The sequence below is a fragment of the Rhinopithecus roxellana genome, chromosome 3 (assembly GCF_007565055.1).
Source record: "Rhinopithecus roxellana isolate Shanxi Qingling chromosome 3, ASM756505v1, whole genome shotgun sequence".
Taxonomy (NCBI): domain Eukaryota; kingdom Metazoa; phylum Chordata; class Mammalia; order Primates; family Cercopithecidae; genus Rhinopithecus; species Rhinopithecus roxellana.
The window spans coordinates 5,711,086-5,730,313 of NC_044551.1; the positions used below are offsets into that span (position 1 = coordinate 5,711,086).

Genomic DNA, 19,228 nt, shown 5'->3' on the forward strand with positions numbered 1-19,228 from the left:
TGCACTATTTAATGTAATTCTCCCAGCCACTCTGATTTCACTCATTTTACAATTGAGGAGACTGAGGCATAGAGAAGTAAAGCAATTTGGCTGGAGTAAGGGCCAGGTTAGGACTTATACCTTGGCAGTCTACCTACAAGGTGTTCTTAACCACCATCTGACACTGCTTTCTCTGTATAGCCCAGAGTGTCAACCTCAGTGCTTCAACTTCAGCTTTCAGGATCTATTTAAAGATGGAAAGTATAGTTACGTTATGTCACCATTGGAGAAAGACAGGGCCATCATTTTGCACAGTTCTGAAAGCACAATTCGCACTGTGGTTTGTATAAATGGTATTCCCTAGAGTTGTTCAATGGACAGCTCACACAGAGATGCAGTGGCCCTGCTAAAATAATACCTTAAATAAAAGAGTTTTACTCTTCATTCCCTTAAATGATTCTTGGTAAGACTGGCTGACACACACGAAAAAACAGCTTCTAAGTAAGTCTGTCCTCATACTATGATCAAAGGTCACCATTAAGTTTCCACAATTAATTTTACATAATCCAAAGACTGCCAAGCAGTTTCTCTGGGTAAATTAAACATTCTATAGCCATTTATTCTGCTTCCAGTCATGTCCAGCAACAAGTTGAGAAGACAAATGTTCTCAGAAATGATCTCCAAGGAGTTGGAAGCAGGCTACTTATACGTTTAACTCACCAGAATAGGTGAGCATGGTCGTGGTGACCTTTTCATGCTGTTGCAGAGCTAAGTATGAAGAGACGACTCACAGTCTTCCATGCAACACAGGTGACCCTGCAGCCAGATTTTGCCTTCAGTGGTATGTGACCCCCATGGGTCAGGAGAGTAGCTCAGACATTGAAATTTGACCTAATGGCCTACCTATCTGCACATGCACCACGCCCACTTACAGAAGGGCAAGAACTCCTCTGCATTACTGAGGCTTTGTTATTATTATAGTTCCTATTTAGGTAAGAACACAATGGAGAAAAAATGCATTTGGTTATTTGGCCTCTGTTTGAATATTCTGTGTTTTTTTTTCTGAACAATACATTCCACATAATCTTAAAAAACAAAGTCCATTTCAAAGAAAAAATATACTGACCATATCTGCTGAGCGATAGAGCAGAATGGGAAAAAGAATTTTAAACTCTGATATATCTGTTTTCCTTAGGGCCAAAATTTCTTTTCATGGTTCTAGTTTCTCTAATTGAAATAAGAACCTAACCCTGTTCAAAACCTCATCCCTGGGAGTGAGTGAAAAATGAATGATTCTCCTATTTTCTTGGATCATAGTAATGACTCTCATCCTGGTGGGGCCACCAGCAATGCCATGCTTCTCAGACTCTAGCTTAGTTCCTAATCCACTCACCAGGTATTGAAAAGAATAGTTTAACACAACTAGAATCATTTAAATAACTGTATTATTTAAGAAAGCCATATTATTGCTTTAGTTTGGTCATTCAAATATCCAAACCTTGAACTTATCACCTTGCAATCTCATGTGTTCAGTTATTCCAGAGAAAACCTTAAGGAGAATCGTATTCTTCTTCGCAGTTAAACTTTAGGTCCTCAAAGCTGGCAATCACAATTTATGTTTTCTAAAAATCATCTGTGATACTAAGTGTGAGCTGGATCGTGAATAAAACCCTTGTAACAATAAATGCTTGATGACTTACTTCATCTCATTAGCAAGGGAAGGTAACCATAATTATCAAGGTAGTACAGGAAATAATGCACTATCTGGAAATGCTAAATACATCTTCTTACATGAATCACTTCTTACCAGAATTCCCTTTCTTTCCAGATCACACCTCCAGGGTTCTGTGGTCCCTATCAGGCACTATAGTCCTCAGGGGCTACAGCCCATGGCTTTTCATAGGGCTATAAAACCATTTGAGAACTGGAAAATGAAGTAATTGAATACAAAAAGAAAACTGCAAAATGAGGACTAACATTTAATTAAGTGTTCAAAGCATAAGATTATCTCAACTTCATTAATTGTCAAATGAGTATTCATAACATTTTATTAAATTAAAAAGATACTTATATGCTGAGTTTTTTATTTTACAAGTATCTCCAAGTGTGCTGGATGATTGCAAAGAAATCAAGGCAGTCATTGGTTAAATGAGTTTAATAGTAGCCACATAATTTCAAAAGCAAAATTATAAAGATCCTTCCGAGACTGTTGATAGCAAAAATAACCTACATTGTGGAAAGTGGGTCCATTTTAATATGTTAGATATAAGTAGTGAGGCCTAAAAAGGTATTAAAACATCTTTACCTAAGGTACTTCCCATTTGCAAGATTGTTACTTTAAAAATAGCTTATATTTTAAATTGTTATTGCTTTTTATCACTCTAATTTAATAAGAATTTATAGTTACTATAAGGTAACAAGAAAAAAGTTAACTACAGAGATGCCTGAGAGTCAGCCAGGGAGTAACTTAAATCCTGCAGGAATCTGACTCACTGAAGACTGTCAGCTGAATGAAGGCTTAAATTTCATGGTCTTGGGTGGGAGAGCTTTTTCATTTTCTTTCCCCATATGGAATAACAATCTGCCCTGAAAACAGGGAGTATTTTGGCATGATCTCTTCTTGCTTATTTGCCTTCCGTTTTCCATAAAACAACTTCTGCCAAGCACCATACTTAACACTCAACTTTTCTGCAAAAATATCAGACAAAGCACTGTCTTTAAGAACATAGGGAACACACTAGATCCCTTCTTCTGAAAATTACTGTTCTATGTTGTTTGTGGGTATTTTTTAGAGTTCACTGCGTGCCTGGAATGAACAGACTGTGTTTCTCCCCCAAAAAACACAGATTAATATACAAGGTCAGGTTAAATTTTGGTGTCTAAGTCTGCTTTCCTATCCCTTACACAGAAGCTATCCATTCAAAAAAAAAACTTTTTTATACTTTTTTACTTTTTAATTTTTGTGCATGCATAGTAGGTGTATATATTTGTGGAATACATACAAACATACAATGTGTGATAATCACATCATGGTAAAAGGGTATGCATCACCTCAAGCATTTCTCCTTTTTTATGTTACAAACAATCCAATTTTACCCTACATACAATACAATAAATTTACCCAACATACAATAAATTGTTAACTGTAGTCACACTGTTGTACTATCAACTATTAGCTCTTATTGATTCTATCAAATTACATTTTTTTAATACCCACTAAGTCTCCCACCCTTCCCTCCACGCTACCCTACCTAACCTCTGAAACTGTCTTCCACTTTCCTTAGTTTGTTTTAATTTATAGCTCCAACAAAAAGTGAGAACGTGTGAAGTTTGTCTTTCTATGAGTGACTTATTTCACTTAACATAATTATATCCACTTTCATCCTTATCGTTGCAGGTGACAGGACCTCATTCTTTTTTATGGCTAAACAGTACATTATATATATGTACCATATTTTCTTTATCTATTCATCTGCTGATGGAAATTTAGATTGCTTCCCAATCCTGGCTATTGTTAATAGTGCTGCAATAAACGTGGGAGTGTAGATAACTCTTTGATATTCTGACTTTCTTTCTTTTGGGTAGGTACTTCGCAGTGGGATTGCTAGATCATATGGTAGCTCTGTTTTTAATCTTTTGAGGAGCCTTCAAACTGTTCTCCATAGTGGTTGTACTAATTTACATTTCTACCAAAAGTGTACCAGAGTTCCCTTTTCTTTACATCCTCACCAGCATTTGTTATTGTTTGTCTTTTGGATAAAAGCCATTTTAGCTGGGGTGAGATGATATCTCACAATAGTTTTGATTTGCATTTCTCTGACGATCAATGATGTTGAGCACCTGTTCATATACTTGTCTACCATTTGTATGTCTTCTTTTGAGAAATACATATTCAGATGTTTTGCCTATTTTTAAATCAGATTTTTTAAAATTTAACAATTTGCCTATTTTTAAATCAGATTATTAGTTTTTTTCCTATAGGGTTGTGTGAGCTTCTTATATATTCTGGTTATTAACCCCTTGTCAGATGGGTAGTTTGCAAATATTTCCTCCCACTCTGTGGGTTGTCTCTTCACTTTGTTGATTGTTCCTTTGCTGTGCAGAAGCTTTTTAATTTGATGTGACCCCATTTGTCCCATTTGTCCATTTTTGCTTTGGTTGCCTATGCGTGTAGGGTATTGCTTAAGAAATTGTTACCCAGTTCAATGTTCTAGAGACATTCTTCAATGTTTTCTTTTAGTAGTTTCATAGTTCAGAGTCTTAGACTTAAGTCTTTAATCCATTTTTACTTGATTTTTGTATATGGCAAAAGATAGGAGTCTAGTTTCATTCTTCTGCATATGGATATCCAGTTTTCCCAGAACCATTTATTAAGGAGATTGTCTTTTCCCAATGTATATACTTGGCTCCTTTGTTGAAAATGAGTTCACTGTAGATGTGTGGGTTTATTTCTGGGTTCAAAACTGATATTCCAGTTTTGTTCTTTTTGCTCAGGATACCTTGGCTATTTTGAGTCTTTTGTAATTTCATATAAATTTTAGGATTTTTTTCTATTTCTGTGAAGAATGTCATTGGTATTTTTATAGGGATTACATTGAATCTGTAGATTGCTTTGGGTAGTATGAACGTTTTAACAGTATTAATCCTTCCAATTCATGAATATGGAATATCTTTCCATTTTTTTGTGCTCACTTTAATTTTTTTCATCAATATTTTATAGTTGATAGATCATTGTAGAGATCATTGTGGACTTTTTTGGTTTAGTTAATCCTAGATACTTAATTTTATTTGTACCTATTTTAAATGAAATTACTTTCTTGATTTCTTTTTCAGATTGTTCACTGTTGGCAGGTAGAAATGCTACTAAGTTTTGTATGTTAATTTTGTATCCTGCAACTTCACTGAATTTATTTATCAGTTCTAATAGTGTTTTGGTGGAGTCTTTAGGTTTTTCCAAATTTAAGATCATATTTTCTGCATATGGGATAATTTGCCTTCTTCCTTTCAAATTTCTTTTTTTGTCTGATTGCTCTAGCAAGGACTTCCAGTATTATTATTGGTATATACTGGTATATACTGGAATTGGTATTCCACTGGTACATGGAATACCAGTGGTGAAAGTGGACATCCTTATCTTGTCCCACATCTTGGAAGAAGAGCCTTCAGTTGTACCCCATTCAGTATGATGTCAGCTGTGAGTCTGTTATGTGTGACTTTTATTGTGTTGAGGTATTTCCTTTTATACCCAATTTTTTGAGGATTTTTATCATGAAGGGATGTTGAATTTTAGCAAATGCTTATTCAGCATCTGTTGAAATGGTCATACGGTTTTTGTCCTTCCTGTCTTCCTTTTAGTAAAGGTGATTTTCTCTGATGGTATGTTTTAATTTTTTGCTTTTTATTTTCTGAGTACCTGATGTATGTTTTTTGATATGCAATTACCAGGAGGCTTGTAAATAATATCTTATAACTCATTATTTTAAACTGATAACAACCTACCACTGATTGCATAAACAAACAAGCAAAAGGAAAACCAGTAGAAACTCTACACTTTAGCTTTGTCCCCCCCGCCCTTTAAAACTTTCTCTTGTCTTTGTATCTTATTGTACTGTCTATATTTCAAAACATAGTTGTAGTTATTATTTCTGATCAGTTTATCTTTTAGTTTTTCTATTTAAGATATGAGTCATTTACATACTAAAATAACAGAGTTATAATATTTGGTGTTTTTCTGTGTATTTACTAATACTAGTGAGCTTTGTTCCTCTAGATGATTTTTTATTGCTCATTAATATGCTTTTCTTTCAGATGGAAGAGAATTCTGTAGCATTTCTTGCAGGATAGGTCTGGTATTGATGAAATCCCTCACCTTTTGTTTGTTTGGGAAAGTCTTGATTTCTCCATGTTTGGAGAATATTTTTACAGGATATGCTAGTCTGAATTAAAAGATTTTTCCCTTTAGCACTGTAAATAAGTCTCCTGGCCTATAAGGTTTCCACTGAGAAGTCTGCTGCTAGACATATGGAAACTCCAGTGCATGTTATTTTTTTATTTTTTCTTGCTGCTTTTCGGATTCTTTCTTATCTTCGACCTTTGTGAGTTTGAGCATTAAATGCCTTGAGCTAGTCTTCTTTGGGTTATGTCTGCTTGGTGTTCTATAAGCTTCTTATAGTTGAATATTGTATTTCTCTACGTTTGGGAAGGTCTCTGTTATTCTCCCTTTGAATAAACTTTCTACCCCCATCTCTCTTTCTAACTTTTTTAAAGACCAATAACTCTTAGATTTGCCCTTTTGAGACTATTTTCCAAGTCTTCTAGGAGTGCCTCATTCTTTTTTATTGTGTTTTCTTTTGTCTTCTCTGTGTATTTTCAAGTAGGCTGTCTTCAAACTCACAGTTCTTTCTTCTGCTTGATCAATTGTGCTGTTAAGAGACACTGATACATTTTTCAGTATGTCAGTTGCATGTTTTAACTCCAGAATTTCTGCTTGATTCTTTTAAATTATTGTAATCTCTTTGTTAAATTTATCTGATCGGATTCTGAATTCCTTCTGTGTGTTATCTTGAATTCCACTGAATTTCCTCTGTCTAAAAGGTCACATATCTCTGTCTCTCCAGGACTGGTCACTGATGCCTTATTTAGTTCGTTTGGTGATGTCATGTTTTTCTGGATAGGCTGTATGCTTGTGGATGTTCGTTGTTGTCTGGGCATTGAAGAGTTAGGTATTTATTGTAGCCTTGCATTCTGGGCTTGTTTGTACCTGTCCTTCTGAAACTTAGGTGTTGTGGTCTAAGTTTTTGGTCACTGCAGGAATATATGCATTAGGGAGCACTCCAAGCCCAGTAACATTGTGGCTCTTGCCGAGGTACCACCTTAGTAGCCTTGGATAATATCCAAAATCATTCTCTGGATTACCAGGCAGAGACCCTTTTTCTCTTCTCTTACTTTCTCCCAAACAGTTTCAGTCTCTCTCTCTCTCTCTCTCTCTCTCTCTCTCTCTCTCTCTCTCTGTCTCTCTCTCTCTCTCTCCTGGATCTGGAGGAGGGGTAACACAAGTACCCCTGTGGCCACCACCACTGAGACTGCATAGGGTCAGACCTGAAGCCAGCACAGCACTGGGTCTTGCCCAAAGCCTGCAGTAACCACTGCTTGGCTCCTGCCTATGTTTACTCAAGGCACTAGGGCTCTATAATCAGCAGGTGGTAAAGCCAGCCAGGCTTGTATCCTTCCCTTCAGGACAACTAGTTCCTCCTAGTCCTGGGCAGGTCTAGAGATGACGTCCAGGAACCAGGGCCTGGAGTCAGAAATCTTAGGAATCTACCGGTACTCTATTCTACTGTGGGTGAGCTGGCACCCAAGGCACAAGACAAAGTCCTTCCCACTCTTCCTTCTCCTTTCCACAAGCAGAGGAGTCTCTCCCTGTGGCCACCACTGCCCCAGGCCTGCAACCAGTACTGTCTGGCTCCTGCTGATGTTCATTCAAGGCCCAGGGGCTCTTCAATCAGTTTGTGGTGAATGCTGCCAGGGCTAGAAGTCTGTTTTGGGGCAGTGGCCCCATCTCTAACCCAGGGAAGGTCCAGAAATGCCATCTAGGAGCCAAGCCCTGGAATCAGGAACCCCAAGAGCCCCCTTGGTGGTTTGCCCCACTGTGGCTAAGCTGGTACCTAAGCTGATTTTTGGTTCTTATGAAAGTGCTTTTTTGTGTGGAGAGTTGTTCAATTTGTTGTTCCTTTGGGAGGGCAATCGGTGCAGGCTGCTATTTAGCCATATGGCTCCACCTCCCTCTCAATCCAAAAAGAAAATTTTAATTGCAAATATGATACATCCAAAGAAAGTATTTTTGAAATACAAAATAATTGGTCTTAATTCCAAGGAAAGAACCAACATAGTAAAGTGAAAATGCATTTTTTCCAAAAGTTACTTGTTTGGTCACATATTGTATTTTATTTAAATGAAATGTCTAGAATAGGTAAGTCCATAGATATTACAAAACAGGTTAGTAGTTGCCAGTGAATGTGAGTGTGCAGAATGGGGAGTCATTGCTTAATGGCACTGTTTTCAAGAGTTACTTTTGTGTACACTTGCAGTCTGGTATCTAAATAATTGAAATATTTGAAAGTCATGATTCCTAGAATAAAAACAGTGACTAACTTTTAATGATTTCAATGTCATGTGCACAAAAAAACCATGATCAGAGTAATAAGTTTACCCATTCTACCATTCTTATCAAATAATTGCTTAAATAAGCTTTTAAAAATTTCCTATTGAGATGTTACTTAAAATGATATTTGTTTAGTTCTCGAGGTTATGCTTTCCCCAGGTTATGCTTGATTTGGGTAATCTAAGTTTAAGTCCCAGTGTAAGACCTAGGGCATGGTACTTAACTTCCTGTAGACCTCAGTTTTATTGACTGTGTGGTGGAAGAAATAATAGTACCTAGCCTGTGAGTTTGTTTTAAATGTTAAATGAGAGAACATGTGGAACATCTTACCCAGTGCCTGGCACATGGTGAGCAATCAATAAATGGGAGCTCATCCTGTCATCTTCAGATTTCCTCTTCTGGAGCCAGCAGGCTTGAGTTCTGACCTGGTTCATCCACTGAACTTGCAGGGGAAGCACTTAGTGCCCTTCGGTCCTCTCATCCAGTACATGGATATACAGTCTTCATGTGGTTGATACAAATGTGAATGTGCTAATGCATCTTTACCAAAAAGAGAGGTAAAAGAAGGATAATCCTGCCAGAGATGAATATGCAAAGATCTGAAAATGATTGAGAGTGAGGGCAAATTGGACAACACTTAGTAATGGCTCCAGAAAAGGTTCTTAGAGACTAGCCAGGATGCAGCCTTTACATCCAGAGAAATAGCCGTCTCATTCATAGACTGATTGGTGACTGATTGGCAGATTTTATGAGATGACACAAACACCCTCCCCATTGTCCTGCCAAAATGTGGGGAAACTCTTCCTGGAAAAGTTATTTCTTTGAATTGAGCTTCCAAAAGGTCCTTATTAGAATTCAAATACTCTACCTGGGTTGAATATCACATTGTATAATAGTTTCTCCAGATTGAGGCCATTTTTCCTAAATATTTAGAAAATAATTTTTCGCTTCTTATCAATGATGCTGGTGTTGACTCAGTGCCTGCCTAAGACTTCTTCCAGTGTATTTCTTTACCCCAACCAGTTTCTTTTTTTTTTGGAAGAATTTTTTTTTTTATTATAGCACTATTGTAGGAACTCCTTTTTGGCAAAGAAGGCATCTAAAGTAACTTTTAGGGATGGAGGCTTATGAAAAACAAGACAGAGGCAAGACTCAATTTTTGAAATCAAATTCCAGCCATGAAGCAAATGCCACAAAAGGGCACAGGAAGAAAATTTGTAGAAGGCTTATCTACCATTGTTGACCAAAGATTTATTCTGTTGTTAAGCAAACACCGTGTGAGCCAGATATTGTGCTAGCTATTCTGAATACAAAGATGAAGAAGCCTTATTCCCTGTTTTCAAAGAAACTCACAGCATTATGGAGGCCCAAGTTTCTATTTGGGCCTCCATAATGCCTTGTGCTCTACCAAGAATGTTAAAACAATCCTTTCCGGTAGGAGTTTCTAGTTAGTGGCTTATAGTTAGTCAAATGAAGACAGGATGACCATATGGTGCTGATAAATTGAAAGGAATTAGGATGAGCATCTAGAGGTTTGCATGGCCAGACACCTAATTCAGATTGCAGAACAGCAGGATGGGAGGCGTAGTCCCAATTTAACTCTTGATCAAAAAGAGAGGTAAAAGAAAAGAAATATAATCCTGCCAGAAATGTGTATGCAAAGATCTGAAAGTGATCGAGAGCAAGGGATTGCAGATTGGACAGCAGGCTTTCTCATTTAATCCCAGAGGAACCCTGGGAGGATTCTAGGTGTGCATATTGTCCTTATTTTGTAGAAGAATATATTGAATCTTAAAGAGACAATGTATTTCCAAAGCTTACATAGTCCAAATCAATAGCTGAACAGTGGCTGTAGGATTTGAATGCCCCTGTGATGTTCACTGTGTGTTGCCACCATACCCTGCAAATGTGTTATAAAATAATAATAATAAACAAAATTAACCCGAGATATTCCCAGACTCAATCAATCCAAGGAGACTGAACTTCTGAGTTCGTCTTGGAGTTAGTTGGCCTTTACTGCTACTTATGCTAGATCTCGAAGGTAGAGTAGGAAATACACTTAGCGGGGAAGTGGGAGAAAGGTGAGAGCTTCCCCAGGCAGGGGAAACAAAGTGAGCAGATTTAGGGCAAGGTGTGTGAGATCGTGTGGCTGACAATATAGGGTGGGAAAGATTAGTTATCAAGGGCTAAGCTGAATAGTAGATTGAATCCAAATGGTAGAAGTTTTTATTTAACACACAAAAAAGGCTAGAATTGATCCTGTAAGGAATATGAAGCTATGGAAAGTTTTTCATCAGAGGCTTTGACATTTTAAGATCTGTGTTTTTGAAAGATAAGAGAATAAAACCTTAGACGTGTAAAATAGGAGTCAGGAAAACTACATAAGCTATGTGTAAAGGGAGTCAAGGAGCCAGGATCGAAAGGAAGACAAAAACACAAACCAATTATTTTAAATCAAATACTAGTACAGTAACATATATTTTTAAGTTTTAAAGCTGCTTTTTTCCATAGCTCATTGATTACTCTTCTAAAACTTAACAGCAGATATTATTTATTGATTCCTTACCATATTCCAGATACTTTGCTAAGGTTTTACATGTCTTTTTTAGTCCTCAAGAAAATTCTCTTTTCTCTTCATTTTATAACTGAGGAAACTGAGGCCAGGGAAGGTTAAATAATTTGTTTGCAATCAAACAACTAGTGGTTGGTGGAATTTGGATTTGCAACCAGGCAGTCTGACTCCAAAGGCCTCTTTTTAACTTGATCCTACATACACTTCCTAAATAGTAGGCATTTTCTCGGAGTAGATCTTTTACGTTAGAGAAAACTTATTTGTAATCTGTGATCAAGGGGAAATTGCCTGAGTTGCCTGGATTATTTTGGCATTTTTAATATGTGCAAGAAAAATGTTATCAAATAAATGTAAATTAAATAGTTCTGAGTTTACTTTCTAATAAATCAATTTTTAGTATTTCCCATTACATCAGAAACTAAATTATTATTAAAACACATCTTGTGTGCATTTATTTTTGACAGATTGCTTTTCACATCATAATATTTTTTTCTTTTCTTTTTTTTTTTTTTTGAGATGGAGTTTTGCTCTTGTTGCCCAGTCTGGAGTCCAATGACACAGTCTTAGCTCACTGAAACCTCCTCTTGCCAGGTTGAAGCAATTTTCCTGCCTCAGCCTCCCAAGTAGCTGGGATTACAGGTGCCCACCACCACGTCCAGCTAATTTTTATATTTTTTTTTTTAGTAGAGACAGCGTTTCACCATGTTTGCCAGGCTATTCTCAAACTCCTGACCTTAGGTAATCCACCTGTCTCAGCCTCCCAAAGTGCTGAGATTATAGGCGTGAGCCACCGCGCCCAGCCTCAAATCTTATTTTAATAAAAACCTCAATTTATCTCACTGTTAGAAACTAGGGCTTCATTTGGCAATGTGGTCTTTCCAGTTTTTTTATCTCTTTCAAAAATCTTTTAAGAATTATTTTTATTAAAGTAAGTTAATTTTAAAATTTTGCTTTATCTCTTGAGATTGGTATATAGAGTTAGGAACTACTTGATTAAATATAGGAAGCTACTATAAATTTGAAATAAGAACTAACGTTATAATGTGACCAAACTGGATAAGCACTGATAGCATTTGTATATATCTAAACAGAAAAAAATAGTTAGAAGAATAATTTTTAAAAACACACACCAGATGTTGGTAAAGGCAAAGATGTTTTTGCTCTTGACTTTGTCTATGAAAGTCAAGTGAATACTTTGTAAAGAATTGATGATGGATAAGACAAGTACATTGATTTCTCAAGGTGTGAATTGTTGTCTTCAAACCTTGTGCTTCCATGATTGTTTTTTCTTTAATAATGAGATACCTAGACCATAACTGGCTATGCGATTCTGAATCTACCTTTACAACTTAATCTTTATGATTCCATTATATGAGATATCTAGAGTAGTCAAATTCACATGGACAGAAAGCTAAATGGTGCTTGTCAGGGGCTGGGAGAAGAGGAGAATAGGAAGTTACTATTTAATGAGCACATGGTTTTCAATTTGGAAGGATGAGAAACTTCTGGAGATGTATGGAGATAATCATTGTGCAACAGGGGGAATGTACATTGTACCACTGAACAGTACACTTAGAAAGGGTTAAAATGTCAATTTTATGTGATGTGTATTTTACCGTAATAAAAAATACTTAATATTTACCTATACTTGGAGAGAGTTTATGTATAGTCATTTGTTAAATAAAATTTGTAAATGCATATGCTTAGATAAATATATAAAATTGTTTCAAACTAAAACTTACAGATTTCTAGCTTTAAAACTGTGGAGAAACAATCTTCCTATGCCATTTTTTTCTTTAAAAAATCACTCAAACCAATAATTAGTACAAAAAACAGAAAGTACATTTCATTTTTGAGGAAACTGGGAGATGTCTATGTCTGTAACTCTAGCCACAATGCATAAAGATAGAAGTAGATGGAGAAAAGGTCAATGACTTAACCAAATAAGAGAACCATATTAAAGTGAAGCAAACTGAGCTGCCCCACTCCTCCAAAACACACTTTGGAAGATGGAAGAGTTCTAAAAATAGCAGGTGTATGAACATGTATATTATATACACTTCTCCATAAGCCCTCACTCTTTCTCAGTGTAGTCAACATACTTTGCATCCCTCTCCATGGAAGACAGAGACTTTGGGATACTAGGCAGAGAGTAGAGGAAGGATAGCTGTATGTTTAATTCTATTTAGGACAAATAAATGAATGTCTGCAATGTGTCAATAAGACCTTCAGCGTCCTTCTCCTACCCATACCAGAGCACTAGCAAGCGTGTTTATAGCCTTCTCTAGAAAAATAGAGATACCCCAGAGGAAAAAAAAAAAAAAAAACTCTTACAAATAGTAACATTTGGAAGAGGCAAAGAAAATGCCCACTGGGCACTTAATGATGCTGCAGTAAAAATCCCAGTGCACAAGTCTCACCCATGCACTTAGAGCTTACTGTCACCTTTCTATGGTTTAATTCTTGCATATGAATTGGAATCAGGAATCAATGCTGGAGTTTGAGAATACTACACTCATCACTCTTTGATTACATTATTTACATGTATTTCTTTAATAAAATTTAAATATTTAATTCAAAATAAGGTTAAATTTGCCAAGATGCATTTAAGTTTAGAATAAAGAAGAACAAGAAACGTGAAAGAGGCACAAGAGGAGAGGCAGAATGCAAAGGAAATACAGCAGCACTTAGAAAATTTTAAATTAGATAATTTTTCTTCTGAAATCCAGTATTGAATTAGTGCAAAATTCTGAAAGTCAATTACAAAATTCATTTTATGTCAACATTACTGACTCCATGCAGAAAAGTTTATTCTAGTTTTAAAAACTAATATTCTGTACCTTTTAATAGCCAATGTAATTTGTTGACAAATATTGAAATTTATACATTACCAGAGATTTCACGTACTGTTACCTTTTAAAACGATCATTTGTTAACCAGTATTACCTAATGCAGCAATCAAAATGTCATCTGTTGCACAGGTAACAGGAAACTACCATTACTCATGTTGTGAGATGGTCAAAGACCTTATCATACTTTATGGTTAACAAACTCATGATGTTGTCATATATGCCCTCATCACAGCGTTTATGATACCTAAAAGTTAGTGCCTAAAAATTAGAAACAAGGACAGTGAAGTTAGATTGTTTAATCCTGCATATCTTAAAGATCTAAAATTTTCTGGCTGTTAAATATGTTTATCATTATACTAGTAATGTACATGCACCTTTTTTATTATATTAATTCATTGCCACTGTTCAACTAAAGAGGATGGGTGAATTTTAAAAACTTCCAAAAACTTAGTAGCATTTTTTAATCTCTCTTCCTCTTTTCTTTCTGTCTTACACACACACACACACACACACACACACACACACACACACACACACATCATGAAGAGCAAGCTTTGGAATGAAATATACTTGGATCCAAAAATTTTGAACAAATTATTGGCTTTCTTTATGTATGAAATTATTATTATCACATCTACTTTGGAGGGATGTTGTGATGTATAAGTAAGAAAGTAATGTCTACTTAGCACGTAGGTAATTAATAAATAGTAGGGATTTATTATTATCCTAACTTGACAGTTTATGAAAGAGGTAGGAAATCTGAAGATAGGAAAGCCCTCAAAATATAATACTCTGGACTTCTCCTTTGGGAATTAAGGAATGTAGCTCCAAGCAAGGTTCATGCCAGTACGAAAGTCCTTGAATCCAATTGTATTCCTAGTAAGTGTAATAAAATAAAAGAAACCTCTAGGAATTGCCTCAAAATTCCCCTCCAGATAAGGAAAATAACACAGTATTTCTCAATAATGAGAAACTGCTACAGGAGTTCAAAGTATCTCGTTCTCATTAACGTTAGAGTACAATAAAGAATAGCAGGAAACTGTAAAAACTGCAGTCACCTGGTCTTTTTTTCTAAAAAGTTAGTTTGACTTCTCTGGAGTACTGAATTTCAGCATATTTGAGAGGCCTGAATATTTAGTTGATATATGATATGGCTCTAAGAAATATGCTCATGATAGATTGGAAAGTATAGAGTATCTATTGTAATCTGAAAATAGGAATTTAGAGAACAGAAGGTTTGACAGTAGGCAGAGTATTTGAAAGTAGTAATACTTGAGAAAACCTGGGTTGTATAGTAAAATTACTCTGTAACACCTCATTCAATTGGCTTCAGTTAATGTTTAATGTTTAATTCAGGGATAAATGTCATAAGTCTCACAAGTCATGCTCACCATTAAATGATAAGAGAAAGGGAGATCACATTTTAGGTGCACACAATCTACCTGTATGCAATTGACGCTTTCCATGTAAGTGTTGCCAGGTTCTATCAGGGGCACCATTAGTGGTATGAGACAGACTTTAGGCATTATTTTGGACTCTTTTTTTTTTTCCTATTAATATACACTTATATTTTGGGGGCAAATTATACCAGTATATTAAACCTATTTACAGAATCAATGTAAAGTTACTTTTTATATTCAGTTTAAGTTTTTTTTTTTTAAGTGAGCCAATTAAGAAAAATATCAAATCATGGTATAGATGGAATGCTAATATGGAAAGAATTATGAAGGTGGTGTTACAACTGAAGTTTCAGAAACATCAAATGACATAGTCATTTGATTCAACAAAACATCTACAGATGGATGACCCAATGGACATATACATCTATGCTACAGTCTATTGAAATGTGGTAACAACCAGAAAGTAAAAGGTCCATACATTATACAATTCAGTACAACACGGAAATACTGAGAAATAATCGCAGCTTCTGGATCAAAAGCATGGGCCACATGGTTCCTAAATCCAGTCTCACCATATTCAGGTCTCCTCATCAGCCTGCATGCCATCATATGCTTGCATGCTAACAGGAATTTGGAGGGAAATGCCTTATCTTTTCCATTTGGGGAAGCTTTTCAGAGGGAAAGCTACAAGATGCTTAGATTACAAAACATTCTTTCAGAAAAGTTCATGTGAAAAACGGCCTTACAAGTGGAGAAAACTCTGTAACATCGAATATATACTATTTGTTTTCTTTTATTCTGTCATTGCCTTAAATATTAGGAGTAGAAATAAAATTTAAATTAAGATCTCAGTGGTCTTACAACATAGTGCATTTTTCTTTCTCTGTAATGGCAACCTTGATGTAACAATCCAAAAGCTTTGAATATTCTGGTTAGTTCCATACGTTGTCAGATTCCCCACTTTAGTTTATTTTTGTAGTGGGAAAGGGATGATTTATTAGTCATTATGTGACTATTATACAGTATTTAGTAGATGCCGAATAAGTGTGTTAGGTTTTCAGAGAAAGAAAATATTGGGCAAGTAAGCAAGGAATAGCACATGGGGCTGCGTTGAACTCATGTGCGTGTGACAGAGAAGGGAGTGGCATCAGGCTAAATAATCTCACTAGGACATGGATCTGGGGGACAGTAGAACATAGGCTAATTATTTCTGGAGAGTTGAAGACTCAACATTCAGACATTACATTCTCTGATCATTGTCATTTTCTTTCTGAAATGATAACTAGAAGCTATTTGGTAGACCTTACATGGAGAGAACAGTGTTTCAAATGAATAGTAGTTGCTTAATTTTACTTGGTTTGCTTTTGTTCTTTCTTTTCCCACATTTAAATTCCAATGAGAGAAAAATTAAACCTCCTCCTCTAAGTCCCCTCTCCCCTAAAAATTATTAGTCTCACAGACCATTTAAGTTTCTAAAAAAATATGTGATTAATTAACCTGCTTTAAAATGCCAGCAATATACTAGACATGAGACAGTGCTAAGAAAGTGTGAATGTCCCCTGGCAGTCATAAGGAAACTGAAAAGCTTAAGGGGATAACTATGTGGAAAGCAATTTATTGGCATTTACCATAAGAGGCCTGAGAGTCACTGAAAGAAGACTAAGTCACAAATGCACCTTGAAGTGTGACCAGGGGAGCAGATGAAGGGTTTGTTGTAAGCAGCAGCCAGAGCCTCTGGCGGATGCCTTACTACATTTTCCAAGTTATTTGGGTGGGTCACAACTGCACTCCAACATCCTGTCTGCAAATGCTAAATAAACACCAAGTTCACGTCAGACTAGAGAACCAACGTACTAACTAATGCCATTGAAGCAATCAGAATGCTTACATTATTTTCACTTGGTTATTCACATCCAAAATAACTGAAGTTGGCACACCCAGAGGAGTATATATCCTCTGTGTAGAGATGTTCAGAGAGATAGGCAAGGTGGTCAACCGTTCCTTCTGTTAGGAGCAATTGGAATCAGCTTAGATTATAGCTACTGTAATACAAAATATTTTATATTTAAGAAGTGGGAAAGGTTTTGGCCTTCAAAGTAATAGGAGATATTGACAAGACGTAAAGCTTCATTCCTTACTGAAGAGCTGTTAAGGATTAGCAAACCCAGAGTCTTTATGTGTAGAGATGAATGAAATTTGCATATTTTTTTTTTTTTAAAAAAAGGTTTAGAAAACATTGTGCAAGTGAACAGCCTTAATCCATGCAGCCACTTGTCCAGGAATAATACATTCGATTTTTCAGTTTAAAATTCCAGTACATTCTGATCCAAGGGTGCCTGTTACACTCTGCTGAATTTTTCAGAGGTAATTTACATCTCTACAACCAACTCCAAAGCATGACATTTCATTACATCCGCTCAAAATGAACAGCTGCTAAGTCATCAAGTTCTCTCAACTTTGCTTCTAAAAAGAAATTTTAGTTTTAGTGCTTCAGTGAAGTACTTTTTTGAAAGAATGACTTTTATAAAATTCATTTGTTTATTACAGTAAATAAACAACTTAATGGCAAGGGGTGTGTTCCTTATAAAGGTGCTCACAGAATGTTACCCAGAATAACACAGACATCTCATTTCCCAGAGAAGGAAATGGTTTTATAAGTTTTGTGAAGTCTCTTGTCTGCTTGGCCGCTTTACAGTGCTGGTCTCTGGAGCTGATCCGCCCCTTTGCTTTGTAAGTCTCAGCAATTGACGAGGCTAGGCTGGGCGCTGGGCTTTTCTTTTTCTTTTTTTTTTTTTTTTTTTTTTTTTTTTCCTTTCTCACTGCCCTGCGGTGTTTTGAACTGCCTTCTTACAGACGTCATACAGCCTTTGAGGAATAGCTTCTGCCTGGTGAGATTGAATGATAGTTCTCATTCACAAAGCCCTGGATTCTAAGCAGGGACACACAGAAATTACTTTCCCAGGTAAATCAGCCCACCCAGCCAAAGTGTGGAGAGCTTTGATCCTTGGCTGACTTCTTCGCTCCAGGGAGAGGAGTGTTTTCCTGTGCTTGCCCTGAAATGGAACTTCCTTGACAGCTCTCCCGTGTTACAGTACCTCCCGGTCATTTTCTTTTCATTTCTCTCTACCTGCGCGCTTCCAGTGTTAGAAACCTTTAAATCTGTTATTATGGAATTGCAAAAAAGAGATCAAGTGACTCTTTCACTATGCTGGTTTCCCTTGTGACCCAGATGAAGAATCAATTCAGAATTCAGTTCCTCCCTTGGCATTGCAAGACACAAAAGAAACTGTCACTTCCTAACAGCCTAGTACTGGAGTAAATTCAGGATGAAGGAAGAAAGCACTCCTGCGTGTTAGAACCTTGCCCAAGAGCTGGACCGAGGACAGGAGGTGGACTCCGGGAAAATTGGATTTCTTCAAGCAGCCTCCCTGGGAAATGGAATATATTTAAAATCTTCTTTGCAGAAGACAGTTAGAGTGTATTAATCAGAATAGTTGAAGACTTATTTTCCTTTTTATTTTTTTTCAAAATGAGCATTATTATGAAGCCAAGATCCCGATCTACAAGTTCGCTAAGGACTGCAGAGGCAGTTTGGTAACGTGCTTTTCTCTCATGCTTCTCCCCTTTTCTCTTTTAAGATTGACGTACTCCTTGAGTATTTAGTAAGTTGTGTGATGTTGAGGGTTTGTGAAATAAGGCAGTATTGGCGACTTTTTTATTCTTTATTTTGTTCCCAAACTCATGTGCTTTAACCAAACGGGTGCTGACTTTTCTTTTTTTTTTTTTTTAACTCCCCGTGAACTGTAACAGTTTATCTGATGATAATTTTTAAAAGAGGAAAGAAACTTGCAAATGTGTTGGGAGTTTTGAAAATGAAAACTTGTCATTTTTCAGTGTCTGATTCAGTTGCTTATTTTCTTATCTTCTTTGCTTGCTGCAAGCAGGCTGTTGGTTGACAGGCTCTGCCCTTGTCTTTAGAAGCAATACTCTCACTTCTAGCACAGATGTGTTAGAAATTAATAACGTTATTTATATTTAATCATATACATGAAACAAACTTAAATTTATGTGGCTAAATGTATATCAAGTTGCTTATCATTCAATCATCTCTTATGTTTTATTGGAAATGATTCCTAGTAATTATATTTTTGGTCATTTTAATGTCTTTACTCTGATGAAAAATATGTCAGTTTCAATGTATTCTAATGTTTATTCTATTATTTCCCCAATGCTGATAATGATATGTGCTCATAAGCATATGGCA

At 36.1% G+C, this 19,228-nt stretch overlaps 1 protein-coding gene across 6 annotated transcripts in view; it reads left to right on the forward strand.

Annotated features, from left to right (window-relative positions):
* PDE4D (phosphodiesterase 4D) overlaps positions 1-19,228 on the forward strand; it is a 1,457,192-nt gene that overhangs the window by 1,120,224 nt on the left and 317,740 nt on the right. Inside the window, exon 1 of one of the 6 annotated variants that reach the window (XM_030926716.1) lies at positions 17,778-18,558. The exons of the other annotated variants lie outside the window; for them this stretch is intronic. Coding sequence (XP_030782576.1) covers positions 18,494-18,558 — 65 coding nt within the window. The 5' untranslated portion in view covers positions 17,778-18,493. Of the gene's footprint in view, positions 1-17,777; positions 18,559-19,228 lie in introns of those variants that run through there. 6 annotated transcript variants of the gene reach the window in all.